The 27632-nt window shown below is 41.0% G+C and overlaps 4 protein-coding genes across 4 annotated transcripts; 2 read left to right on the forward strand and 2 right to left on the reverse strand.

The window, feature by feature from the left end:
• Positions 1-703: 703 nt before the first annotated feature.
• Positions 704-5430, reverse strand: pax10 (paired box 10). Its single transcript, XM_041029266.1, has 7 exons — positions 5325-5430; positions 4914-5108; positions 2979-3061; positions 2689-2845; positions 2250-2323; positions 958-1090; positions 704-804 (listed from the first exon to the last, which is right to left on the reverse strand). Exons 1-7 carry the CDS (start codon positions 5428-5430, stop codon positions 704-706), a joined length of 849 nt encoding a protein of 282 aa, XP_040885200.1.
• A 6089-nt stretch (positions 5431-11519) lies between these two features.
• On the forward strand, positions 11520-15319 carry zgc:92313 (uncharacterized protein LOC436869 homolog). The gene is made up of 6 exons (XM_041029498.1): positions 11520-11884; positions 12062-12174; positions 12363-12442; positions 12995-13266; positions 14270-14430; positions 14655-15319. The coding sequence occupies exons 1-6, from the start codon at positions 11839-11841 to the stop codon at positions 14907-14909; spliced, it is 927 nt and encodes a 308-aa protein (XP_040885432.1). The 5' UTR covers positions 11520-11838; the 3' UTR covers positions 14910-15319.
• Positions 15320-15400: 81 nt separating this feature from the next.
• mapk7 (mitogen-activated protein kinase 7) lies at positions 15401-21862 on the reverse strand. Its single transcript, XM_041029495.1, has 7 exons — positions 21667-21862; positions 20155-20435; positions 19850-20015; positions 17516-19065; positions 16312-17423; positions 16003-16133; positions 15401-15749 (listed from the first exon to the last, which is right to left on the reverse strand). The coding sequence occupies exons 2-7, from the start codon at positions 20429-20431 to the stop codon at positions 15602-15604; spliced, it is 3384 nt and encodes a 1127-aa protein (XP_040885429.1). The 5' UTR covers positions 20432-20435; positions 21667-21862; the 3' UTR covers positions 15401-15601.
• Positions 21863-22652: 790 nt separating this feature from the next.
• On the forward strand, positions 22653-24559 carry vkorc1 (vitamin K epoxide reductase complex, subunit 1). Its single transcript, XM_041029499.1, has 3 exons — positions 22653-23269; positions 23695-23804; positions 24120-24559. Exons 1-3 carry the CDS (start codon positions 23082-23084, stop codon positions 24329-24331), a joined length of 510 nt encoding a protein of 169 aa, XP_040885433.1. The 5' UTR covers positions 22653-23081; the 3' UTR covers positions 24332-24559.
• The last annotated feature ends 3073 nt before the right edge of the window (positions 24560-27632 follow it).

Here is a 27632-nt window from a genome sequence, read left to right on the forward strand (position 1 = left end):
TTTTGAACCCTTTTATAAACCAAACCTCAAAGCAGTCTTCTGCCACCTCTGAGGATAAAATTTGTTAAAACATGTGTAACAAAATAGTCTAAGCTCAAAAGGCCACTTGCTGCCTTTTCTTAGTTTTTGTGCACATCTCACAGTGTGTTTAGAGGTCGAGGCAGGTGCCCAGTCTTTTTCCCTGTTATTTGTTGCATTTTGTTTTGTAAAAGCCAAAATGTTCGACACAATAAAATATGGTAAAATTTCTGAAGGGCCTAAAGCTAATCTGAGATAGTGTCATTTGTTGCTCTTCCACAGACAATGTGACCTAAACCTTTGCCTGATCCTAATCCTGACTCTATTTTAATCCTAATCACAGCCGCAGACTGATCCCATTTCTAATCCCGACTTCAGCCCTATGATTAACACACTATTCAAAAAAAAAAAAAAAAAAAAAAGTGCAACTTGATAATACTAAGCAAATACCAGTATGACCAGAGTACTGTCAAGTGCAACCAAAGCTGCTCTTGGCTGAAATTGTAAACATTTAATGCATTTCGGGGTCCGCAACTCATTGAGGCCCCTCTTTAGCTCATACCTGTGCTCCCTTAAAACCTGTGTCCCCCATCCATATTGTTTTCCTGACACTTTATTTTTTTTTTTACATGCCCTTTTTTTCCTTCTTCTCTTGTTATGCCTGTTGGCAGTGATTGTCTGTTGCTCACTGTAATCTGGCCCAGTACTGACCCAAGTTCTGACTCATGCTCTGCTGCTCAGCTCCTGGGACCTGGACCGGCACTGAAACGCCAGGCGAAATGAGCCCTGAATGAGAGAGGGAGAAGAAAAGCAGAGCCAGTTAGTCGGTTTGTGGTTGAATTTACAGTTTCATTTAGCATGCATTTCAAGAAGTAGTCAGAGATAATATACAGACATAAATTAAGTGTCTCTGCCCACAGCTATCACAGAAACACTCACCGGTGTTGGTGTTGGCCGAGGGAGGAGTCTGCAGATGAGGGGAGGAGTACGCCGATGAGTCAAAGCTTCGCGGGGCAGACGGGGATGGAGGTAACATGCAGGAGTATGAGGAGGCCGACTGGGGAGGAATAGACTGAGAGTGGGCACAGAAGTGGAGGAGTGAAGGAGAGCAAAGATCTGGATTAGATTTATATCAGAACAACAAAAAATTACCATATCATCTTGGAAACCTCTTTTAAAAGTTGTCTATAACTGTATACTGCACCATGTGCTGTACACGCAGTTTGAAGTAGTGACAGCATGGTTTCAGTTTAACCACAAGGAGGCGCTAGAGTAGTGTTGTATGGTAGGATAAAGCACAGCAGCAGCAGCAGCCCACATTCATTGTCTTACATGTGCAAAATTATTGGCACATGTAAGACAATAAGTGACCCCACTGACCGTGAATGCTGAGAAATCTGCTTGATAAAATTTGACTTAAAGACTGTGTTGCGCTTCCAGTTTCTGCTGTTGGTGGGTTCTCTGCCTAAAACCAAACAAAGTGTCTTAAAGAACCTAAGAATGAGCTGTTTCATTTCCATTACCAGCAGGAAGCCTTCCAGTTATCAGTGATATGGAGTAATGGGTGATTAAGCCTTATTACAGTCAAGATTTGAGAGATTTTTTGATGGATTACCACTTTATGCCAAGAAAGTCAATATACTTAATATCACTGTATAATTCATGGAGCTGCAACTATTTTCTCAATTAATCGATTTGTCAAATGTAAAAAAGTGGAACACACCAATCATATCATCATCCATCCTTGATGGGTTTGTCCAACTAGCAGTCCAGACCTAGATATTTCATTTACTGTCATATTTGACAAGGAAAAGCAGCAAATCTTCACATTTAAGAAGCTGGAACCATCAAATGTTTGGCATTTTTGATTAATCAGCTAATTGTTGCAGCTGTTATCATTCATTTCTTTCCAGATTTGCTTCTTTTTCCTTCTTTTCAGCTTTGTGTTTTACATTTAGGTTATTCTGTTTTATCATCATCATTATTCTTATTCTTATTAGGAGTACTAGTGATTTGACTGGAACAGCAGCAATAATTATAAGAAGAAGAATAAATTATGCATTATCATTATTATTATTAGTAGTAGTAGTACTTATTTATTTACATATTCATTTTCATTATTGTATGTTTTAGATCCCTGATGTAAAGAAAATCGGTTCTGCTCTGTGATGACGTCCTGTGTTGCTAAAGTTTGGAAGGTGCTGATGAATGATGAATGATGAAAGTCCAACCTGGACTCCAGATGAGAAAACTGACAAGGAGCTGTAGCTGGGCAGGGACGACTCAGCCTGACTCAACATGGACCCTGGAGAGAGACACACAGAGCGAGATGATGAGTGCACACGTACACACGCACACACACACACACAAATGCACACACTTCCACATGTGGTGGGAACATCTCGAAGTGGAAATGTTGTAATATAGATGCCCTCTAATGGAGAAACTCTAATGGTTTGCCTGGTTGCAAACGTCAAACAGGGGAGCTCTGAGGTCTGTGATTATAAACTAGCAATATAATAAATATAATATATATCATAATAGAGACCAAATGTAAAGTCTTGGCTTATGATCATTGATGTGCAGACGGACAAGGTCTATTGTAAATGGAGAGAACAATTATGACAAGGATTAAATGTTCATCTTGCAGCACAGTGACCGGGTGTTTACCTGAACTGCTGCCGTGCTGCTGATGATAGACAGATGTGTTGAAGGAAGTGGTCAGAGGAGCTTGGCTCTGCGAACAGGAAGTCACACCCCCTGACCTCCTTTGGTTGCGCAGCTTCTCCTCCCTCCTCCACTTGGCTCTTCGATTTGAGAACCACACCTGTCAATCAAAGAGTTCTGTCAGGCTTGTTTATCATTTAGGAATACATTAGACCGTGCATGTTGTAACAGGCTGAGCTTCAGGGTTATAAAAATTAAAACGTGATTGGAGGGTTGACTGAAATGATCCCTACCTGTATCCTGGCCTCTGGCAAATCGATCTTATTTGCCAATCTCTCCCTCGCAAAGACATCTGGGTAATGTGTCCTTTCAAACTCTGTGGAAGATATTAACTAATGTCAAACACACAGTGTGAGTCTTAATCCAGAATGACAGGACTACTGGAGCAGCTCGTCTGATAACCCTTCCTGCGTGGTGTTAATATGTTTTGGATTCATATGTGCATCTGCCTATTCATGCGAAGAGAAAATTCAAGCTTTGCCTACATTCAAATGAAAATGAATTTTAATGACCTGTGAATTTATCTGCAATCTCATCATTTGGGCAGATATTACCCTGCTTATCGGGCAATTACTGCTCAATATCAGCTCGACTAATTATCTTTCCATGGACTATACAAATCCAGGAAGCCCAGATGTATCCTTACAACCATATTTGAAATATTTATCTGTTGCACTTTGTATAAATTATTTATCGTTATGGAACACGCAGAAAGTTCAAATGAAAGGATTCAAGTTGAGAAGCTGCCTAAGCACTTTATTTCAAAGTAGGCTGACTAAAACTAAACCGGAGAAAAATCCTTTTAGGTTTTCATTTTGTCATCATATTTCTTTTTTTAATTCTAAGCACCTAAATTTGGACTTGTGTCTCCCATTATATTGTGTCTCTTATGAGCATAAAGGGCTTTATTAAAATCCTCAGTAGCAGCTGGTAAATTGATTTACTGTGCAGTAAATAACAGACACTGCCTTGATGTCAGTTAATTCCTCATTCTGAAGTTGCTTGAACAACAGTATGTTCGTATGAGAGAAACTTTCTGTATCCGAGCATCATTTCTCATTGTGGCAGTTAATTTATAGTTGACAAACTGCCGACATTTTTGTCGTTGACAAGTCGAAACGAGAACACGCCTCTGTTTCTCACTGACAGTCTGAGTCATCCTGAAGTTTCAAGTCCAGTAATAGAGACGTCTGTTATAGATTGAACTGTCTGTCTGCACTTATGAGGCTTAACATTTGTTTAGCATGTCAATAATGTGTCACCAGAAACACCAAAACAGTAAATCACTTGATGATTGGCTTAAAACAGCTGTAGATACATGAAAAATGGCAGCAGGATGGGTGATATATAATATATAACAAAATATTATTAATAGATAACCACTGCTGTAAAATGACAAGAGACTGAAGTTCACACTGGTAACACATGGTTAGTAAATCCATATTGAAAAAAAATAATAATAACAACAATGACCCAGTAAATTAAGTCTGTCTCACAAATTGTTATAATTGGCTTGGTTATAATTGGCATCTGTGTCAACACATGATTGTTATTGTGCCTTGGCCGTGCACTGAGGTCAGTGTACCTCATTAATGTCATTTGCACAGAGTGACCACAGTGATACATTTCCACTCGGATGCACAGTGGACATTGCGTCCTTATTTAGCTCAAGGGCCTGCTGCAGCCATATCCAGTCAAGGGTGGCTTTGTGATCCCTCTCAGTGGATATCAGGCTACGAGGGCCAGATCTCGATGCATAATATAACCACAGTAATGGATGCATTATCAAAACTCTGCTGTACATGCTGCCAGAGGCTTCAGGAATATTTCGAGTTAAGATTCTGGATAATTTGCATCTGGAAATGATCATGGGTGGCAATGCTTGTTGTCCCTTGCAGGGATTGAGGAAAAGTCCTGTCATGTTAAAAAAAATTTACCTTAAATCAGTAGTTAGGCAAAATATGTGATACAAAGCTGGACGTTTTTTTGTGTAATGCTTGTGATTTCTTAAATTTATGTCTGTAAATAAGGTGTAAAGACTATAATCCAATAACAAAGGTGTTGGCAGGGGAAAAAAGCAGCAGGACAAGCTGCGTCATGACACACTCTGGAGGCCAGCGATTGGCTGAAAGGCAAGGAGAGCGCTGTGCGTGCTTGCATGGCCTGACCTTTCTCCAGAGCCTCGATCTGCTCCTGTGTGAAGCTGGTCCTGTTCCTCTGCAGCTTCCTCTTGAGCTGCAGCCTGAGCTGAGACTCTTCGCCCTCGTCCCGCTCCACGGGGACTCCTCCCCCTCTGCCCGCTCCTCCTCCCCCTGCCTCTCCCCCCATGCTGCCCTCCGTGTCCAGCAGACAGCCCTCAGACACTGGCAGAGAGGAAGGTGACAAAAGAGATGTGTGAGTGCCAAGAAAATTCCTCCGATGGTGCGTCACAGATTGTGAGATTAATGATTTGAACCAATAGGAAGTTGGTGAGGCAGCCACAAGTGCAGAGCTACTTCTAATTTTCTATGTGGTTTGAATTCGGTGACATTTAACTGATGATCTGTGAGCACTGACGTGTGTTGAAAATTGCCCCTCACCTGTGTTGTGCTGTGTCTGAACTCCCGTGGGGTCATGGTACCAGTTGTTAGGCCCGCTCCAGTTTGAGCCGCTCTGCAGGTTCAGCATGGTTAACTTCTCATACATACTACGAGTGTCCAAAACACCATGAAGAGAAATAAAGGAGTCCTGTCCTGTGCGTATCCGCCCCTGTTTACTGTCACCTTTGGCTCCTCTCTCCCTCCTTGGGAAGGAAGGGGGTGGGGTGGGGGGGGGGGGGGGGGGGGGGGGGGGGGGTTAGGGGAATGAGTGACGAGGAAAAGAAGATGAAGAAGGAGGGGTTCGTATCGCATGAGTTCACACATGGTCGGCATTGTGGTGAATTAGCCTCATGATGACAGACAGAAATGGAGTTAGTTACATGTGCGCTGTCGTAACGTGTGTGTGTTATACATTGGTATGCTAGTATACCGTGGGGAGCTAAGGTACATTAGAACCCACTCTGAAAGCCATGACATTTATCATGCTACTTGCTTTTAGCTCTGTCTTTGCTGGTAAGCCGGAGCATGCATGCACACACGCGTATGCATGAAAAGACACTGCATTCATACGTGGTCACAAACTGGCATCTCACACACACACACACACACACACTCACGCATGCACGCACGCACACACACACACACACACACACAGCAATTTTATCAAGCTCTCCCATAAAACATTTGAACCAAGCCCATGTTTAACTTTCAGTATAAGAAATAAAGTGCTGAAATATGTCAATAAACAAGCCTCAATAAATATACGTCTAAGTATGAGATGAACAGAAGCTGCTCTCCTCTACTCTCAGCTTATGCTCCCATTTTATGGAAATTAGCTCTTTCAAGAGTCAATACTGATCCAAATCTCAGCTACTGCAGCAACACAATGTCAAAGGTCAAACTTCATTCATTTGCATGAAGCAGCAGCTGAAAAACAATTTATTCATCTGTTTTTCATTAAATTCCAGAAAATATGTATGAATACTGTTGGCGGCGTAGTCGATCCCAAAGCCTCCACCAAAGTCAGTGATAAAGAAGTGACATTCAAAAGCACTCAAAAGAGGTAATTTTTGCAAACTTACCAAGTGTCCAGGTGAAATGATGCAGGGGTCCTGTGTGTTACTCTCCTCTTCTGTGGATCTTTATTCCCCTGTTCCCCCCGCGCCCCTTGTTCTCCAGCTTTGTTGACAATACTGTGTGTGTGTAAAGGAGAGAGTAGGAGAGAGATGGAGAGAGTTAGACAGGGTGAGAGAGAGTGAAAGAGGGAGAGGGGGGGCTCTGGAGAGAAATGCGTCTGCGGGCACTCTTGTCCTCCAAGCGATGGAGGATGGAGAGAGAGAGAGAGAGGGAGAGAGAGAGAGAGGGAGAGAGAGAGAGAGAGAGAGAGAGAGAGAGAGAGAGCCACCGAGGGGTGACAAAGTGAGTCAACATCAGTGTCAAGTTTGAACTTAATGCCAGCGAGAGGAGGAGGGGAGGCCGAGAGAGTAGAGCATAAAGCACAGATAATGGAGAGATAGTGGATGATAAATAGATGATGGAACTCAATTTTAGCCATAAATTGCATATAAATATTGAGTGCAATTGTCAGTCAAGTGTGAGTAATTTTTTTATTTTTTTTACACTAAAACATGTGCAACCAGACAGCTGGCATTATCAGATTAAACTTCATGTTCACACTAGTAAGGGCTCATTTTCATTGATCCTCATTTGGATGTTTAAAAGAGATTATTTTTCAAACTTTGATAAAACTTTGACATGTCCACATGCATGTGCTTGTGAACTGCATTCATTGTATTGCTATAGTAAAATACTGCATTATGCACCTGCACACAGCAGCAGATATTGTTTAGGTAAAGATCATTACTAATCATTATCATTAGTCAGAAATAAATATTAGGCCTAACACATTGTTATGTTGATGTATCTTATCTGTTTAAGCCGCTGAAGTAAGAAACATTTTTATACATCTTAGTAAAACCAACTTATTTAATTAAGAGTTATTTCTTGGTAATGATGAATAGTAATAATGATAGTACATTATTTTGTTTGTCTATTTATCTGATATCTGTGTGAGTCACTGATATGATGTAAAAAAAAAAAACCCATTATATATCATGACAACCATTTATGCATTTAAGACTTTCTTTTCTAGAACATGGTGAGCAGTAATACTAGGCATGACATTACATTATACTTTATTTATTTGAGACACTGATACATGAGATGCAAAAGTCATATAACAAAAGATAATTTACAGTCTGTATCATTAATCATTAAAACACATTAAACTGCTTTATAACCAGACATTTGTTAGGTAAAGATCAGTAATTTTCAGCTCATCAATAACTTATTTCATTTAATTATTTTATTCAATTTAATCTCAGAAAATGTTAATATGTAAAACAATAATATTAAAACCAACTGAATCCTCTGATATTTGAATAAAGATGAATAATTAAAAAAAATAAAAAATCATTTTTTTAACAATTTATCTACAAATTTGTTAATGATGTTTAACATTAAAAAAAATAATTATAATATGGATAACATGAAAATATACATGTAGAATAAGTAAAATTCATATTATGGACTGCATAAATTGTAACATGCTGTTTTACAAAAGCATACTCTGCATTACTGATTATAATCTGCCAGTTATTTTCTTCATTAATTGATTAATGTTTTAGTGTAAAAAATAAATAAAGAAAGAAAGAAAGAAAGAAAAGAAAATGCCCATTACAGTTTTCATCAAATTGCCTTTTATGGTAATAATTCCAAAACCCAATGATAATAAATTTACAAGAAAAAGCACCAAATGTATGAGACTTGAGAAGCTGAAACTAGCAAATATTTTTGCTTGAAAAATGACTGATGATTGATTCGTTTTCTGTCAATCACCTGATCGATTATTTGACTTCATAGCACCTGTGTTTTAGGCCTGCAGTGCTGTAAAGATGCAGCATTGAAGGTGGGCAAGTAAATTTATCAGAGTTTGTAGTTTAACACAAGAGCTAAAAAAAAAAAATGTGCAGAGTTGGTGTTACAGCTTTTCCCAGAACACCTGGGTACTGTTCCCTGAGTACAGAGGTATTGTTCTCCTGCTGTAACACACAGAGCTTAAAGCTATGGGACAATAGACAAAGGCATTGTCTGGCCCCAAAGCTGCTTCAAGGAGCACCATACAGAAACCCATGGCAATAGACACACAAGGTTTGATGTGAGGCGTAAGTAATGACGCAGGTATGACGGTATGTATGGTAGAGTCAAAGAGCAAGAGCAGAGTACAACTGGGGTTTAAATATATCTCTTTGCAGCGGAAGGGAGAGAAGAAGAGAGAGATGGAAGATGGAAGCAGGGAGGAAGAGGAGAGAGACAGAGAGAGTGAAGAGGAAGTATGTGACTTTGGGGTGGGTGTAGGGGCTTGGGGATGGGGAGGGTGCCAGCTTGTTTTATTTCCGGTTGACAAGACTTTGCGCTCCCTTTCTCTCTGTCGCTCCCTCTCTCTTTCATACTCTGCTATTCTTTCTCCGCTGCCCCCATTGCTCTGTCTCTCTAACCCCCCTCTTTCTCTGTTACTTTCCTCCGAGACGTGCCTTGGAGAAAGGAAAGGACTTGACAAGTTCAAAGGTAAAAAGGAGTAAAAACAGTGTTGAAAGAAGCATTCAGATCCTTCAGTTAAGTAAAACTACCACAATTACACTATTAAAATACTCATTACAAGTAAAAGGCTAAGATTCAACATTTTACTGAAGTAAAGGTATTTATGCGTTATCAGCAAAATGTACTTTACGTATCAATTAGTGCCCAGTATGCAGATATCATTACATATATTGTTTTATGTTTTTATTATTACTGATGCATAAACAAATAAATGTGATGGAGTGAAATGTTGAATTTCCCTCTGAAATGAAGTCAAACGGAAACAAAACGCTGAAAATGGAAATATAAGATCTTAGATTTGTGCTACTTAAGCACATTTTACTGAACCGGGTAAGAGGAAAGAAATGGGGGAAAGAAAGAAAGAAAAAGTAAGTAAGGGAAGGAAATTAGAGTAACTAAACTGCTTGCTTAATTTGAAACAAAGCCTAAATACATTGTATTGACCCTGCACACACCCTTACATTCCCACCCCCTGTTTTCTAGCTGGTTACCCTTTTGTTTTTCCTTTATTCAGAAATCATAGTTTTGTCTTATTGTGTTCCAGTTGTTGGAATGTGGCTTAACCTGTGTGATCCCCATGTGCTGAGTGCAATAATGTGTGTGTGTATGTGTCTGTGTGTGTGAGTGTGCGTGTGTGACGGCGCGTGCTTCACTGCAAAGATTCATGTAGCTCCAGGACATGCATTTTTTTAGTGCATCTTGTTAGTTCATTCCTGTCACCTCTCTCTCTCTCTCTCTCTCTCTCTCTCTCTCTCTCTCTCTCTCTTTCGCCATCCCTTGCTTTTTCAGCGCTGAAGGGGGGATGGGGAAGGGGTGGTGGAACGGGGCTGGGAGGGGAGGGAAGGGGGAGGCGGCGGCGGTGGAGGCAGTCGCCATGGTTACAATGCCACGACAAATATTCATCAAGTCGTTAAAATAAAAACAAACGGGAGTGCATTATAATTGCTCTTACTGACTGGATCCTATAATGCGTTCATATATTATGAGTGAGAGGGGGCTCACGCACACACCAAAATGCCGTTTGTGATAAAAAAGTGAATATCAGCTGACCTGGGGGCAAATGCATGTGACACACACACTCACTTGCACCAACACACATTTCAGCTGTTTTTGTGTAACTTTATTTTTCCATTACCTGTTTATGGAATTCCCTATGAGTACTTTCGTGAGTCTCTCCTCTCTTTTCTCTTTGTCCCTCCATCTCTCGCTCTTCCTCTACTGTTGTGTAGCCCCAGGCGATACTGTGATGTGTCCTCCCTCTGTCCCTCCCTCCCTCTCCCTCTCTCTCTGTCCCTGTCACCTTCAATTGCTCTGTGAAACTAGACACACTGCCTGGGGCAGGGAGGCAGGGTGGGAGGGTGGGATAGAGGGAGGGAGGAAAGAGAGGAAAAGAGAGAGGGAAAAAGAGAGACAGACAAACAGCTTTATAGACAGACAGAAGGAATAAATATTTGGTGTCATTTAAAAAAAAAAGAAAATAGGATAACCACAGCCCACGTGTGGCACACTCTAAAAAGCAATCAAATAAATTATGCTAATGTTCACAATCCAGCCAAAAACATGTAACACTCTTATGTAGCACTGGAAACAACAGAAACACATAATTATTGTTTATGTACACACATCTACATCTTACTATTAACCTTTGACCTATTTGCCTCTGTATCTGAGACCAGTTAAACTGCTCTGTATTTTCACCTGCAGGAAGGAACATGGGAGTACTCCTTGTCCCTACTGAGTAAAACCTACAGTGCAGCCTCCACAGTTTGAGTAAGTTCCGAGGAGTTTAATCGCTGGAAATCATGCGAGGCCTATTATACCTAATAGGTATAGGTATAGACCTAAAACACAGAGCTGATCTTCAGGTTGTTGTTTTTTTTGTCTTTGTTGTCTTTTTTTTTGTTTTTTGATAAAGCCTGATAAAACATATCCATGTGTATCTGCAATGTTTCAGAAAAAATAAAATTGTGTTATGATTAGAAAATCTAACTCTCTGAGAAACATTTTTTAGGTAAACATAAATAATTTTAAACTAATAAACCCATTATTATATTGATATTTCAATATGTTCGAACCAATGATATGACCGCGATGTGAAATGTCAAAAAACATTTAAACCAAAATACAATATCCTGTCATAATATCCTTGTCCTATACACCAAGTAAACACTTCGATGCAAATTTTTGTTTTTTTGTTTTTTTTATCAGCAAGTGCAATATTAAAAACACACGAACTGTATTGTCACCTACCAAAGTCTGGGATTGTAAGATAAGATTGTATATAAAAAAAAGGAAACAGGGAGATGAAGAAACGACCTCTCACAATCATGCTTAGCTGGAACACTGTAAGAGAGTTTTATTCAGCAAAAAAGCAGAAAACTTGGTTCATCCTTCACCAAGTGAGGGAGAAGAATCTGATTTGTCGGCCTTTGCATTCCTTCGATTTTATTGGCACAGGTGGATTTGGAGGGTGGGACAAGAGTTTTGATTGGGCGTAGGTGAGCACTCAGGTAGCCAGCTGATAGCGAGCGACGCGTTTACTTGGAATTTGCTTGAAACCTGACATGATGAGAACTGGATCGGTTACGGGGCGTTATCGACGGCAAAACGCTACGAATTTGTGATTTTAACAATTGAGTTCTATGATACAGTTTTTTTTTTTTTTTTTGGTAAAGATACATTAATAAATAAATAAATAAAAATCGTTAATCATTGCCTGAGCTTCAGTCACAGGCTACCAGAAGAGGTGGGGAGGAAGAGGCAACGTTATAGGAAGAAAACTCGATATTCCTTTAGATGTAATTGTTGGTTCTGCTTTACTAAGAGCTGAGACTGTGCTGTGAAACCTCCCCAAATGTCGGCGAAATTACAGTTTCCAGCCATTTTCTGGTGCGTAACAGGTGAGTATCACCCCCACCCCACCACTTCCTTTGTGTATTGTTTCTTTGTCCGCCTGTAAAACGTGCTGTTTGCTCTTGAAACTAATTCAGTGAAAGTAAATTTTTGTGTAGTACTGTAAAAATGTTAAGCTGCCTCGGTGGGAGTGATTCAGAAATGTCATTTTTGTTTGTATTTAGGTATTTTGGCTTCTCACGCCCAAGAATGTGGCCGACCACCGCTAATGGAGAACAGAATAGTGGGAGGGATGGACGCCGCAGATGGGGCTTGGCCGTGGCAGGTGGATGTTCAGGTGGGTCCCTCTGAAACAGGTACACCTGTCAGCCACAGCATCTAAGTCTTCTTTATTATCAGTGCTGCCTGTGGGTAGCTATATGTGTGGGTTAGTCTGGGTTTTGTTTATCAAACTGACCTGCTGAGAGGGGGGATTTGCCTGTGATGCAGAGGTGACTCACTGTTTTTTCTCCCCTCGGCTTGCAGACAGTCAGAGACGGACATATCTGCGGAGGCTCCATCATCACTGAGAACTGGGTCCTATCAGCCGCTCATTGTTTCCCCAGGTAAGAAAACTCAACCCAGACAGAAATCAGTGGGTAAACTCACGACTGAGCACCAATCCACAGGCTCTCTTCTACTTTAGTGAGTCGTCTGAATCATTTTATTGGAATCTTGGCAATGGCCACTGCAGTTTTGTTAAAGCCCTTCAGAAAGATTTATTTATTCAAGGCGAATGTTTTTAATATCCTTCTTTGGATAATCAGGAAATGTACACCACAGTTCACGGTTCACAGTTATTTTTGCTACACATAATAATCACCAAGAAGTTCTTACTCACATTACGTCAGATCAAAAACTGGCTGTGAGTAATCAAAAAGTTTATCATTTAATTCACTGAATTTTACCTGATGAAAGTCTGAGGACCAAAACCAAATAAAGTGAGTACAGGTATGCACTTTTTTTTGTTTTTCCCAGAATATGGAAAACACCGAGCCCATTTTAAGGAACACCTGTTGGCCAGAAAACCGTTTATTACCTTTTGGCAAATATCAAATTTATAGGTTTCACATTTCCACTTAAGCAGGTTCTCTGCGGTGTTCCTCTTCTCCTTTCAGTTCAATAGACATGAGCTCTTACATCATCTACGCTGGCCGGTATCAGCTGAATGGCTTTAACCAGCACCAGTCATCGCACCGTGTGAGCCAGGTGGTGATCCCTGACGGTTATGACGAGCCTCACAATGGGAAGGATTTAGCACTGGTACAGCTGTCCAGCCCAGTAACCTGGTCAGAGTACGTCCGTCCCGTCTGCTTGCCCGCATCTGGCACATTGTTCCAAAGTGACATGTTGTGCTCTGTCACCGGCTGGGGGAACATCCGGGACGATGGTAGGGCTTGTTGAGTTCTTTACATCATTTTAGCATTTGCTCAGACAACTTTTATTAAATTTTTCAGTTAAATGTTTCATCATCCACCAAAAAGTGGTTTTATTTTTCTAGATTTTTTTCTGCAAATACAGTTCAGACCACGGGTACGGTTCACTGTATTCAGTTTGAAATAGAATAATGGACACTACATTTAAGTGTAGACTCTCAGCTTGATTTGAGTAGGTTTACATCAGTATAAAAAGATCAGTGTGGAGGATAAAGCCCTTTTAACACATAGTACTCAACGTTTACTGGCTCAGAAGTAATTGGACAGATACATATGAAGTCAAAGAGAATCATCAGATAAAATTGACATAATTCGTTTTAAGTTGTTTTACACATGAAGACTTTTCTCTATTGCAATGTAAAAACAGTGGAGCACAATTTCACTGAATTCCAATATTTGAGTATTTTACATGTATTTTTGCATAAATTTGTCATATAATGATATGTGAAATACTTGTATCAAATAAAATGCAATACTGTGATATTGATTTCAGCTCTATGGTAAAGCTCAAGGTTTTTTTTTTAAATACACAGATCAGAAAACTCAATTTAGTCACAGCATCTTTACATTGCTAAGTACACTGTGCCCATTTCAGCTGCAATCATAGAATGCTGGCGTGGGTTTGTTTTATCTTATATTAAGCAATATTTATATACAGTATACCCATAACGCAGTTCAAAGATTAAAAAGAGAACTGGTTATGTCCACACTAAGACAAAAAAAACGTATTAACACAATAGGAAAGGACAATAACTAGCATGAAACACAGTCAGGATGTCTGTCTCAGTGTTTAAAATAGAAGATTTCACAGGAGACAACTACTAAAAGTTAATATATGTTTTGAACCATACTAGACAGTTCCAGGAAGCAAACTGGCCACCTGTTCAGTTGCAGAAATTCAAGAGTCTCACACTCCTTTTGTTCTTCATCTCCCATCTGCCCTCGTATCCTCCGTAGTCCCTCTGTCAGGAATCGGCACTCTGCAGGAAGTGCAGGTGCCAATCATCTCCCAGAGTTCATGTCAGGAGATGTACCAGACGAACCCGACGGAGCAGGTGGACATCCTGTATGACATGATCTGCGCTGGATATCAAGACGGTGGCAAGGACTCCTGCCAGGTACTGTTGGATCAGCTGCTTGTGCTGTTCACACTCACAAAATAGGTGTTTGTATAAATGAGAAAAAAAAACAAGAACCAGCATTGAAAATAACTTGGATTGCTACTTTGCTGCAGCCACCCACTGTGTAGTTTGTAATACCTTTCTTTTGAGGACTTTGATACCTCCCAGTGGTGAAAGATGAACGAGTCTGTGTGTGTGTTTGTGTTGTGTTGTCTTTCCAGGGGGATTCAGGAGGGCCTCTTGTCTGCCAGATGGTAAATGGGACCTGGGTGCAGGCTGGGGTGGTGAGTTTTGGACTGGGCTGTGCGCATCCAAACCAGCCAGGTGTGTACACCAGACTGACCAGCTACTCGAGCTTTATCAGCAACACTATACCAGAGATCAGGCTGTACGGCCGAGCTGACCAGAACTGGTGTGGGAGGATGGCTGTGTTGGTCAGCTGTCTGTCCACTCTTCTGATCCTGCTTCAGAGATAAACCACTTTGAAAACTGGATTTCTGGGAGGTAGAATGTGAATCAGGCCAAATGAAGGAGTTTGATTGTAAATGTCTGACTGAAGTCCACAGTGATCCTGAATAGTCAAAATAGAAAACTGTATCTGACGCACACATGAAGCCATATTGAACATGAAGTGTACTATAATCTTAATTTTTAGAACTGAAACTCTGCATTATGATCTTTGAGTCAATGTAGCTTTGATAGATTTGTATTTTAAATAAGAATTATGAGTTAAATAAATTGTTTTCTAAATTTGAAATAATTTGATTCTTAAAATCATCTCAGTGCTCTGTTGAACCTCTGCTAAGTGAATCTGTATCATGTTGTATATGGACTGAATTTTCAGCCCTCAACTATAAACATATGAGTGGTTCCCTTTGAAATATTATGAACCTGTTTTGCCAGTTTAGTTCACAACCCAGACGTGAAATGTACTGTGGCTCATTGAATATCCTGAAACAGAAACAGGTAGCGACACGGTTTTCTTTATTATAAAGAAAGCACAGCATGTCATAATGGTAAAAAAAGACGGCTTGGTAGTGACTAATAAAAAAAAAGCTAGCTTTTAAATTAATTTGATTAGTCTTCACTCAAGGTTTCCATGCTAAAAAACAATTTAACTTTTATACAAATCCAAGTGTTGTCTTTTCAGATTCCAGGAAAGGGAAAATCAGGCGTCAGGGGGAATGGTATCAGAGAGGATCATGGGAGAGCCGAGCTGCAACTCTTGCTGCAGTGATTCCAGATCAGCTGGAGTCATGCGGTGAACCTCGCTCCAATCAGATAAGAGAGAGGCCGAGAGGGGGGCCGAGTCGTAACTGATGGGGGAGAAAATACAGAAAACACAAAGAGTGAACCTTCTGTTGATCATTCAAAAAACTGACGTTTATCGAGAAGTGAACCAAATGTCAACACTGAAAGTCAAACTCATGTATGTCTGCAGCCCTCTTAGCAGTATTTTGACTACTTTGACTAGCTGTGGCTGCAGGTAATAGTCTGATATGGGTCAAAAACTGGTTTTGTTCGTAAAAGGAGTATTAGAAAACAAGCTTGTGCTGTGTTAGACCTCACCTGTCCCGGTCACAGTGTTGCAGGTCTGTGAGAGACTGGTTGAGAAGGTCATCCAGGTCAAAGCCCACGCCGTACCCAGCACCACTGCCTTTAGGGGTGACTGAGAACACCGGGGGTAAAATGTCCTCCACCTGACAGGAGAAAAGGTGGAAACATTAGGTCAACTGAACTTGGTGTCCTTCAGATCAGATAAAGGAAAGCAGAAGATTGTGCCATTTAAGGCTTGTATATATGTACCGTAGCTTCTCTTAGGCAAAATGTAAAACAATAGAATATATCACGAAGCAGCAGAAGAAACCTGAGACAAACCTGGGACTTTGACAGCTGCAGTGTTACTGTGTGGATGTCAGGGGCAATGGAGGGCCCTTGCTGTCCTGTATCTGTGAATCCTAAGCTGGGATGAGGCTGTGAGGGGACCCCTAAAGCCCCACAGAGAGGGTTTGTGGTCTGTGGCCCCGATTTTTCTCCTGAAGTGGGACACAGCTTCTCCATCGGCCCAGCACTTGTAGTCGAGTGCGCGTTGAGGTTATTTTGGCCTCCGATATCCACATTCCCGTTTGTCTCTCTGGTGGTTAGCGCTGGAGCTTTGGTCAAAAAACTCTCCAGTGGAAGCAGCTGCGACTGAGGTTGAGGGTCGGGTTGGGTTTGACTTTGAGGTTGGAGCTGGGGCTGAAGAAAGCTCGACGGGAGAGGTTGCTGTTTCCTGTTTTGTTGTGGCTGTTGGGGTGGCCTCGTCTCTAATTGCTGCCCCGTCCAATTCCCCAAACAGCTGAAACCACTTTGTCCGTTGCTCTCATTGTGAGGCTTGAGCGTGTTGTTTTTAACAAAGCCACTAGTGACACTCATTATATCTAATCCTCCACTTACAGCAACAACTATATCCGCTGGAGGTTTCCTCTGGCTCATGGAGAAAAGTAATGGTGGTTGCTGGGTGTTGGGAGGCTGAAACAAGCTCGGCTGGTTAGGTTTAACTTGAGAGATTAACTGTTCATGAGACTGAATCTTTCTTACCCCTTCTTCTGTCTTATTGTTCAGAGCTCCTTGGGTGTTATCACTGATAGTTACACCACGGTGCGAGGTCACATTACAGTCCTTATTCACTGCACCATCATTACAGGAAATCTGAGATTTCTCATTGCGACTGTCCATCATCTTTGTCCAACGCTGCAAAAGGCTCTTGTCGTTGTCACTCAGCAGAACCCCGCCAAGCGAGTCCCCCTGCTTTCCTTCTCTTCTCTCCTTTTCCTTCATTTTCCTCTCCCTCTCTCTTGCTCTTTCCTGCCTCTTCCTTCTCTTCTCCTCTCTTTCTCGTTGACGCTCCTGGGCTGTGACAGGCCGACGCGACTCTGGAACAGACGACAGGGAGGACAACATACCTCCTCCTCCGCCTGCATCCATGCCCAGCGCAGATGTACCTCCATCTGCAATGAAGACATCAAATTGAGCCAAGGTATGACGTGTCAATGGCGTGGAATATTAAAAAATAATAGACATGGAGTGACAATAAACTTACCACCCCTGGATTTATTTCTGAGAGCTGATTTCAATAAAGCCGCTTTAAGTGCAGCTTTAGTATCCTCTGAAATTGCTCCTTCTTTTCTGGTTCCCTCTCCTGCACCTGGAGGAGGCCTGGCATTTTTGGACAGTGACTGTGAAAGGGACTGAGACAGTGACTGGGCTTGTGCCACAGAGAGAGAAAGGGAAGGCACAGTGGTGGGTAGGGGTGTCATGGTCTGTGCTGGCGTTGCAGGAATACTGGTGGGAGCCTGGGTCATGGACTGGCTCTGGGTCGGCTGAGTCAGAGGAGCCTGACTGCTGGTTAGCTGCTCCTGTGCCTCACTGTCTCTCATTGTTTCCGATGGGGCATCCTGACTAGACACTGGTGTTGTCAGATCTATGGTCTCTGGCTGACCTACGGTCTCTGAGTTGGCACTGGGCATGTCCACATCAACTGGGCCACTCTCGTTTTTGGAGAGGAGAGGCAAATCATGGGTCACATGAGGCGGGGCAACTTCTAAAAGGGTTGTGGGCTTATTAAAGGTTTGCATGTGGTTTGTAAATGTACAGTTCCCTTTTGCTGGTGTGTGATCTTGTTGCTGTTGAGATTTCACTTCTCTCATTTGCTGTTGCTGTATCTGTGCTGCTTGTGACTGCTGTGCCATGGGAACCAGTGTCGATTTGGTCAGGTGGACAGTCACGGCCTGAGCATTGCACTGGCTACTGCTTTGTGCTGCAGCGCCGCCATTCACCCTCGGCCTGAACTGCAGTCTCTGACGACAGCTCTGTTTGTTTCTGTGAAAGTCCTGGATCTCCATCAGAATGGCCTCTTTAATTTGTTCCTTGGTCATTGGAAGCTTGTCAAATTCAAAGTCAAAAGCAGGCACACAAATTGGCTCGTCGTCTGGCTCGTGGTACTTGGCCAGGTAAGGATGCTCCAGCGCTTGTGTCACGCTGATTCGTTCGCGAGGATCAAAGCGCAACATGGCCCCCAGTAGGTCCAAAGCCTCTGGTTCGGCTTGTGGGTAGAGTTTGGCCAAAGGCACAGCCAACTGTGAAGGAAGACTCTGAACATAGGAGCGTACTCTGTCAGCCCTAATTGCGCCGATTAAACCCTCTGGAGGAGTGCCTAACACAGACAAAATGAGCTGCAGCTGGTGGACGTAATGCTTCCCAGGAAAAAGCTGCTTACGCCCCAGCATTTCAGCAAAGATGCAGCCCACTGACCACAAGTCAATGGCCAAACTATAGTGATTCAGAGACAGCAGGAGTTCAGGAGCACGGTACCATCGTGTTGCCACATACTCAGTCATGAAGGAATGAGACTCTTCGGGATGCGAACTGAGACCCCTCGCCATGCCGAAGTCACCGATTTTTAGCTCACAGTTCTCGTTCACCAGCAGGTTGGAGGGTTTGAGGTCACGGTGGATCACATTGGCAGAGTGCACGTACTTAAGGCCACGGAGTAGTTGGTATAGAAAGTAGCGCGTGTGCTCCGGGGTGAGCGTCTGGGCCGAGTGTATGATCTGGTGCAAGTCACTCTCCATGAGGTCCAGCACCACGTACCTGCAAACACAGGAAATGGAAAAGGGAGATGAGCTTTTAGACATGTGCACTATCTGCTCACCTGTCAATCAGAACTGAAGTATTTTTGTTGAACTGATGTGAACTTTGAGCATGTGAAAAAAAACTCTTATAAGTATCAGTATAATGCCCTCAAAGAAGTCGAATAACATTTTGCAGAAGCAAATTACACTGTGTGAGTTCTAAAATTCACCCGAACCTTAGGAACTGGCCTCAGAAACGTTCACTGAAGCCAGTTTGTCTGACTCCATTCCTTTGTGACACCGATGTGTGATCTCATGCACCATGAAATTATATCTTAGCATATAAATATTTTAAAATCTTAAAATATTTGTACTAAAAAACAGCATCAGTAAATTATGTCCAACCAGATTTAAATTAGACATATACTGCGGCATAAATGTATATATGCTTTAATAAATATAAGAGTCTACACCTGAAATATTCTTTCAGTCCTAAAACCAGCTTAGTAGAATTTCCACTGATATTATGCAGTTGAAATGATCTTTTAGGGATGATCCCTGCTCATAGACTCTTCAGATCAACATTTATGAATTATACTTAATTTGGTTATGTATCAGTATTACTGAATCATCACGATGGGTGGAAAACATATATTACTACTACTGTTTAAATAGAGGTGATTTCCACTGACAACATGTGAAATGCCTCTGGGTTTATATGTTGATGTTGAGTTTGGTTGTTTGCTTCTGACTTTCTACAGACTTTTCTGGCTTGAGGAGGAACTCTCTGCATGTGTACATACACAGACTTGAAGGCAGAGTGAGGAAGGTTCGGCTGCAGGATGTCTTTGATGGCGATAATGTTGTCATGCTTGAAGTGCTTGAGTATCTTGAGTTCTCGCAACGTGCGTTTGGCATTTGTCACCACTTCAAAAGCATTGGAGATCTTCTTTATCGCCACCTGCTGGCCTGTGAAAAGTAAATATGATTCGCAGAAAAACCAGAAGGACAGGGTGTATCAACATCAACAAATTTCCACACTTATCAAGGAGCACTGTAGTACATTCAGACTGAGTTATGTGTGTTTTCTTCATCAGATAAGCCGTACCATTGTCCCGTCTCCTGGCAGATGAAACAACTCCGTAGGCTCCTGTGCCGATGGTTTCTATAATATCATACTCCTCCCCGACGTCGAACTTCACATCCAGAGAGTGTGCTTTAAGCAAAGCCAAGTTTTTTGCCGTCGTGCTGGTGTCTGCGGTGCCACCCGGTGCCTCGACTCCACGTTGGTTCTGGTGTTCTCTGCTTTTGTCGGTGGCCATTCTTTCGGGTGACATGGCCACAGGTTGACTGTTTTTACCTTCTCCGCCCTCCTTGGTTGACATTTTTCTGTAAAGAGTCAAAATCAGCAAAGTGAGAGGCGTTTGCTCAAGTCCTCACTACAATATCGGGGACATAAAGCACTGCTTGTATTCCACAAGCAAAGTTACATCAGCATGAACAGTGTATCAGCACACTGTCAATATTTGCTGATGCCTTTTCAAAAACAACACAGCATTTGTCCAGTGTTATTTTTACTGCTCACTCGTGATTCTGGCACTTTTGTAGTCGTTCTTTTGTGGTTTAATACAACTAGGGCTAGGCACTATGGGTAAACTGTTAAAATTAAACTTCCCCCTCAGAAGTTTTCATGTTTTATTATTTTACAACACGGAATCAAAGAGCAGTCAAAGAGATTTAACGCAACATGTGCCTGAGCTTGAAAAAGGCTGCTCTCTCTCAATGCCCGTGCAACCTGACAAAGTTTTTGCAATAAAGACTGTAGAAAAACATATTGGAAGTGCAATAATTAGTCTGCTAATTGATTGATCTACGAACAGGAAATTACCTGGCAACTAATCTTACAATCAATTAATCATGTGAGTCACTTTCAATCAAAAATGCCAAACAGTGGCTTGTTCCAGCTTCTTAAATGTTAGTCTATGCTGCTTTTTTTCCATCTAAATTAAAGAGTCATGGTCTTTAAAATAACAACATAGGGTGGGAAGACCATGTGACATACCAGCATTTACCTGTGTCCCTACAATATTCAATCCTTGCTTTGACAGCTACTGTGAAACAGAATTGTGGCAAATATATATATACATAAAACCACCGATCCCTCTTTGAATTTAACAGGCACTAACTTTGAACATCTCCCCCCGGGGCCCTGAGGAGCCACTTTAGGGCTGCATCGGGTTCAGTGGTACAGCACAGATTGAACAGCCACACAGGTAGTAAGACTTCGCAGCTGGTAAGCGGCGCTGTTGAACAGACAGGTATTTCGCTTTTTAAATGCTGCTGAATTGTCTGTGGACATTAAAACGAGCTGACAGGACAGAAACGAGACGTGACTCCACGCCCGTCAGGCCTGACAGTCAAGTGGCCAAAACCTGTAGCTTTCGGTCCAAAGACCAGTCAACCATCACAGCAGGAGTCTGCTCACAAACTGACAAAGGACGAACCGGCGAGGAGCTGTTTTTAAGGCACCGCTACTTTCAGTACAACAGAGGGATTAAATAATGTAAGTCCACGATAAAGACCTTACCCACTTTTTGTCGCAGGGGCGTAGGCCACTTACCTGAGGTTCAGGCTTTCTAGGGACGTCGAACCATGTCTATCTCGGTTATAAAACCACAGGCGACATCACAGAGACGTACTTCTAAGTACCCGAAGAGACTTTAACCATGTGGCCCAGCCACAACATCTGTAATTGTGTTTTTAATCCCGTAGTAGCGCAGCTGTCTCTTGTTTTTGTCTGCCGCCTCCTCGTAACAGTTCCGTATATCGTTTGAGTGACATGTGGCGGACCAATGAGATGAGGCGACGTTCGAGGGTCTGTCCAATAGCAGCAGAGGACGTGGTGGGAGGCGGGACACCACTGGAGAGGGTCTCTGTGGTTGTTTTTTCTTTTTCTTTTTTTTTTTTTTTTTTGGGTGTTGGTGACGCTGTTTTCCCGAAGTTAATTGGTTTAGGAGGGGTCACATTTGGACAAGATTGCTTAAAGCACTTAAACCACTTTGTATATATGGTGGACTTAGAATAATAATCGAGTAAATAAGAGTAAATATAGTGTACTTATATAAGTTATTATTATTCAGAGAACTTGTATAAAGTTCTCTGAATCTGGATAAGAATTAGACCAATAACTACTATGATTGCTATATCAACAACACTAGACAGTAGAAACGAGAGACAGAATAGAAAGAAAAAATACAACTATGAGATACTACCCCACTACATTCATTTGATGGATTTATTTACTGATTACACTGAAGCTCAGAATTTTGAGTAAAATACATGATGATCTTGTCTAGCATGGGATTCATTATCAAAGGTTAAAAGACATGATATCATGGCTGGATGGTAATGTGATTCATCTTTATTTTTATTTTAAACTTTGCATACGCCCTGTGAGCACAATATAAATTGAAATTAAGGTTTAAAATTAAATCAATCAAATTAAATACATTCAGTGAACCTGGAGCTTTTGTGGCCTGGTTGGTAGAACTTTTGTGACTTTATGTGCATTTGGCTGATAGTACTTCTGCGCCTATGTAATATTTTGAATGGATTATTTTTTCTTGCATGTATTTTGTATGTTTTGTACACTGTGACATTGCTGCTTTTACTTCAGTAAATCTCTTCCATCACTGATTCTGCATCAGGCACAATGTGTTCAGACAGCAGACTGAAAAAATACTCTAAACAAGAGGGTGGGCAGAAAGACTAAAGTCCACAGTTTTTACTACACAGTAAACGCCCCTCTGGCTTGTGCAACATCTGAACATCTGGACCGGACTGTCCAATCAAATACAGCGGTAAAAGTCAACCAGACCAATCAAAAGTGAGAAGCTGGCTTTTAACACGTCGCCTTCGCTGGGAGGACCAATTTAGTGAAGTTTGAAAGGAAACCCTGAAGCGGACTGAGCCACTTTTAACTCATCTTCGTGCCTTCTGGAGTCCTGTCATAAATCAAAAGTGTCTTGTGAAAACATGGCAGCGGCTGGGATTCAGGGGATGCCGAAATGGGAGAGAAGAGTGCGCATTTTCTTATGCGTTTTTGGTTTGGTTTTGTCTGTTTATGCGCTTCACGTCGAGCTGTCCCGAGAGAGAAACCCAGATTACAGGGCGATGTGCGACCTCGGGGAGTCTGTGAGCTGCTCCAAAGTTTTTACCTCCAGGTAGGTTTTGTTTTTTTTTATTATCTTTATTATTATTTCTGTTTTTTGCTTCAGTGCTTCATGCCTGCGCTGCTGTGCAGAACCAGCAGGCCTCGATCTGCTCTTAATCGAGCATTGGTTCATTTCGGGTTCTAACTTTTTGCTTGTAAACTGTGAAAGCAGAATATTTCATTACATTTCCAGCCCCTTACATTGCCACGTGTTACATTCCTCTGGAAGTGCTTCACATCAGCTAGGGTTTTACTTTGTGAGAATACCAAGTGGATATCCCTTAGCTTTTCCTGCCATATTGATTTTCATAGAATAATCTCTGCATGTCTGATTATTTTTTATACGAATTATAAATCAATGTGCATGCTATTTAAAAAAAAAAAAAATTATTATATGTTGTTCTGACCGTTTCCTTTTCTTTTTTTTTTTTGCAGATGGGGACGTGGTTTTGGTTTGGTCCAGTTCTTTGTGGCCAAAGATAGCCCTCTGAACCAGCCCAACAGCGTGCTTGGCATCATATTTTACACTCTGCAGATGGGCCTTGGTTAGTCTGTCATTGTCTTATGCAAATTATAGTGCAGTGCTGAGCATTTTTGAACAAAATGTTGTTTGAATTCCAGCATTTTTTTTAGAGCCATGACTGGCCCTGCACTTCACTTTATTTCAGTATTGCATATTTGTTTTTTGTTTTTTTGTTTTTTTAATGAAATAGTGAGCTATAAGCATATCATTATATTTGACCATTACACAAAATTATCATTTGCAAGTAAGTCAAGCTTATCAGTCATAGGATTTCCCAAATATTGCTTGTGTATTGTCTTTATGGTCTGAAATCTTTGTTTTTGTCTTTCTTCTGCAGGACTGTCATTGTCCAAGAAAGCAGCATTGTTTTTGGTCTTCTCCTCATGGGTGTCAGTGGCCGGTTCGATCTATCTTGCGTCTATTCTCACCTTTGTTCTGGGGGATTTCTGCATGGTCTGCGTGTCAACATATATTATCAATTTTGCTTTGCTCTTCACCAACCTCAAACGAAGGAGAGCGATTGAAGGAATGAAGGAAAAGGCTGGATAGACTGTGCTAGTGACATTCAACTCCTCCTTTTTTCTGCTGAGCTGAAGCCACACTGGATCTGAAAAAAAGCTAATTCTCTCCCACAGTATTTTTTTCAGAGAAACAGCACTGGATGTGCATCTCAGAAGATTTGTAAGATTATTTTCAGAACAGAAACTCGATAAAGCAGCAGTCATTTTTGTATATCACTGTGCATTTGTGATGCTAATTACACATTTTTGAATACTTCCTCTTGTCTCGTGTGATTTAGACCTGGCTTGTGAAGTACACAGAAATCCTAAAAGTGGACATATACCAATGTACAGTAAATTGGTGGTAAAGTAGCACAGTGCCCTGTATTACTCAGTCCTACCAGCAGATGGACCTAAATATCAAATACTATTTCAGTTCAAATAACAACAGAGAAATTTGGCAGCTTTCTCACAAGATGAAAGGAAGTTTACTGTTTGTGAAGGAAATCTCTTATGTCAGAATATTTGGTGGACCATGTCATGGTGAAGAGGGACTCGGGTTTAGTCCTACTGTAGTATTTGTTTTAAATGCGCGGCTGAAAGTAATTAGGATAAGACAAAAAGTCTTGTGAAACTACTTTATTTTCATAAGCTTCAAGCAATATTTATACAGGCCTTTTATGAACCTCATATTTTAAGATGAAAGGCATCTCACCAAGCTCACTAATTCATATTTAACAAGTTGCAGATTGTCCACAAGGGGGAGCTGTTAGACCATGACAGTAGTGAAAATGTTGAATAAGCTCCACACCCTCTCTGGGGGTATGGAGCTCACTCTGAAGATTCAAATAGAAAAGATAGAACCTCAAACACACAAAGAAGCAAAAGCTGAAAAAAATGAGGAATTTGGAGGGTGGGACTGCAGAAACAGAGGTGGAGCACACTGGTGGTACATTTTCCACATCTGCAGGTCTATTCCACTGCTGCTGTAACTCTTGACACCTATAGTGGCATAGGGTGGACATGGACAGTGTGTCCAGGACTTCAGGTCTGAAAGTGCTGGCACTGCAGTTCTGCATGGTTTTGGTATACTGTGTCTAACGCTCAACACTCACGTAGGATAAAAGATTTTCATTTATCCACCTGAGTCCTATTGAATTTGCTGTGCCGGGTTTTTGTAGCATCTTATCAAAGACTAAACCACAGAGTGCTTTGTGTGCTGAACATGCTTTTGGCCAACTCCCTGAGAAGTAAATGTAAAAAAATATCTAAAAGGAGACTTAAAAGTAGAAATGTTTGTTCGCCTTTTATGGTTTTGACCACCATTATTGGACTAGTGAGGTGTGGTTATTGTGTATTAGTAGTCTATTCTTTTTTGGATAACTGAATTTTCATGAAACATTACAATCGTTTATCTGTCTATCTATCTATCTATCTATCTATCTATCTATCTATCTATCTATCTATCTATCTATCTATCTAGCTTTATTTTGTTCAGTTTTTTCACTATCTATAAATGTACATCTTTCCAGTTGGTTAAATCTTGTGAAATATGAATCAGTTCTATGTCTTATAATCATATTACCTTGTGATCCTTGTTATCATATCAGTAATTTAGGATGTCAGCCAAACTGTATGACTTCACCTCTGCTACCACAGACCACTGTGACTGTCATCCGACCATCTGATAAGTAATCACACTGTCTCCACTATTTAATTTACAAAGAACCGAGTTCATCAATGCACAAATATTTGATCGATAAACCAGCTTGTTAAAAACAAACAAAAAACAAAACAAAGATTAGGCCTTCCTTGGTCATGAGAACAACACAAAAAATGATTCTTATATATAAAACTATTCTTTTTCTTGAAAGTGTGACTCTTTACCTTTACTTTTCTGCTGATAAATTTGAAAAGTAGATGGGTGGAAAGGCTTCTAAAAATATATATTTATGCTTTTATTTTTGTGATGACTGATGATGAATCTCATATAACGTAAAAATACTTCCCAAAAAGAAAGTAGATCTATGGCCCAGCAGTTCTTGTGCAAGTGCAAATGAAGTTGTCTTATCTCGTTCTGTTGGCATACTGACGTGAAAAATACTTGAAAGTAGACTTGCAGTGATTAGTTGATTAGTCAAGAATTCTGTTCTGACAATCAATTCATCATTTTGACTCTTTTCAGAAGAAAAAAAATAGCTTCTGCGATGTGAAAATGTGCTTGCAGCAAAACGTCACCTTGCAGCCTGGGAAACTGTGATGGATTTTTCAATATTTTCTGATGTTTTATAGATTAAACTATTAGTTGATTAATTGAGGAAATCCTTGACAGACTAATGGATAATGGCAATAATCATTAGCTCCACTTCTACTTGAAACAAATGGATGGTTATGCGTGCTCCTAGAGCATGTCTCACAAAATGCCCTTTAAGGCTACTGTAGATTACATAACTTACAACTCTAAAAGAAAGGTGTTCCTCATACCACTGGGCTTGCAGTGTGGACAGATGGTGCTTTGGGGGAAAATAACTCCTTGTCATAACAAAACCAAAATGACGGCTGTATCTAATTTTAGCTTCTTTTCTTATTGTTACCCATGATCTCAAAATCTCACATGATTATTTACTTTTTCACCTATGCCCCTCTCTCAGTTTCCTTCGTCAGAGAGTAGTTTTCCACAAAATCTAAGTGGATTCTTAACAACGGGTGACTCGCTCAGTTGTCATTGTGTTTAAATCCTCACGTCATCATGACAAGGCTGCTTCTCCCCTTTTTGAATAGCCAGCCACTGAAATGTGGCAGCAAGACTGCACTTTTCTTAGATCTCTTGAGTTTAATTGATCACCCACTGCAAGAGGTTGACATCAAGAGAGCTACATACAGTAAATGTCATGTTTAGCAAAAGGTTTTTTTTTTTTTTCTTGGTCCTCCACAAAGTCCCTTCTTAAATCACAATCTTCCCTCACTCTTTATGTCCCCATTTTCTCTGCCATCACTTCCAAAGGTGAGTTGGGATTGAGTCTGCAGTGCAGACACTAATCACCACAGTTCTGTTATGATAAAGATAAATTGGACCAAAGTCCAAATTTTGTTTTGTGTCAATCCTCTATTTTGTGTCAAGAAAAGTTGTGTCATTAAATCATGCTTTGACTGTTGCTAGTGTCTTAATGAGACTGACAGATTAACTATAATTAGAATGATTAAAAGCATCTCTCAGGTGTGTTTGAATGGGAGGCTTTTTTACGCATTGTCCAACACTGGGCCAGTTTACTGTACAGGAAATTATTTGTGACAACAAAGAACTCTTCCTCATTATTTATTAATAATGAAACCTCTAATTCATTTTGTAC

Source organism: Toxotes jaculatrix, chromosome 21 (genome assembly GCF_017976425.1).
Source record: "Toxotes jaculatrix isolate fToxJac2 chromosome 21, fToxJac2.pri, whole genome shotgun sequence".
Lineage (NCBI taxonomy): Eukaryota > Metazoa > Chordata > Actinopteri > Toxotidae > Toxotes > Toxotes jaculatrix.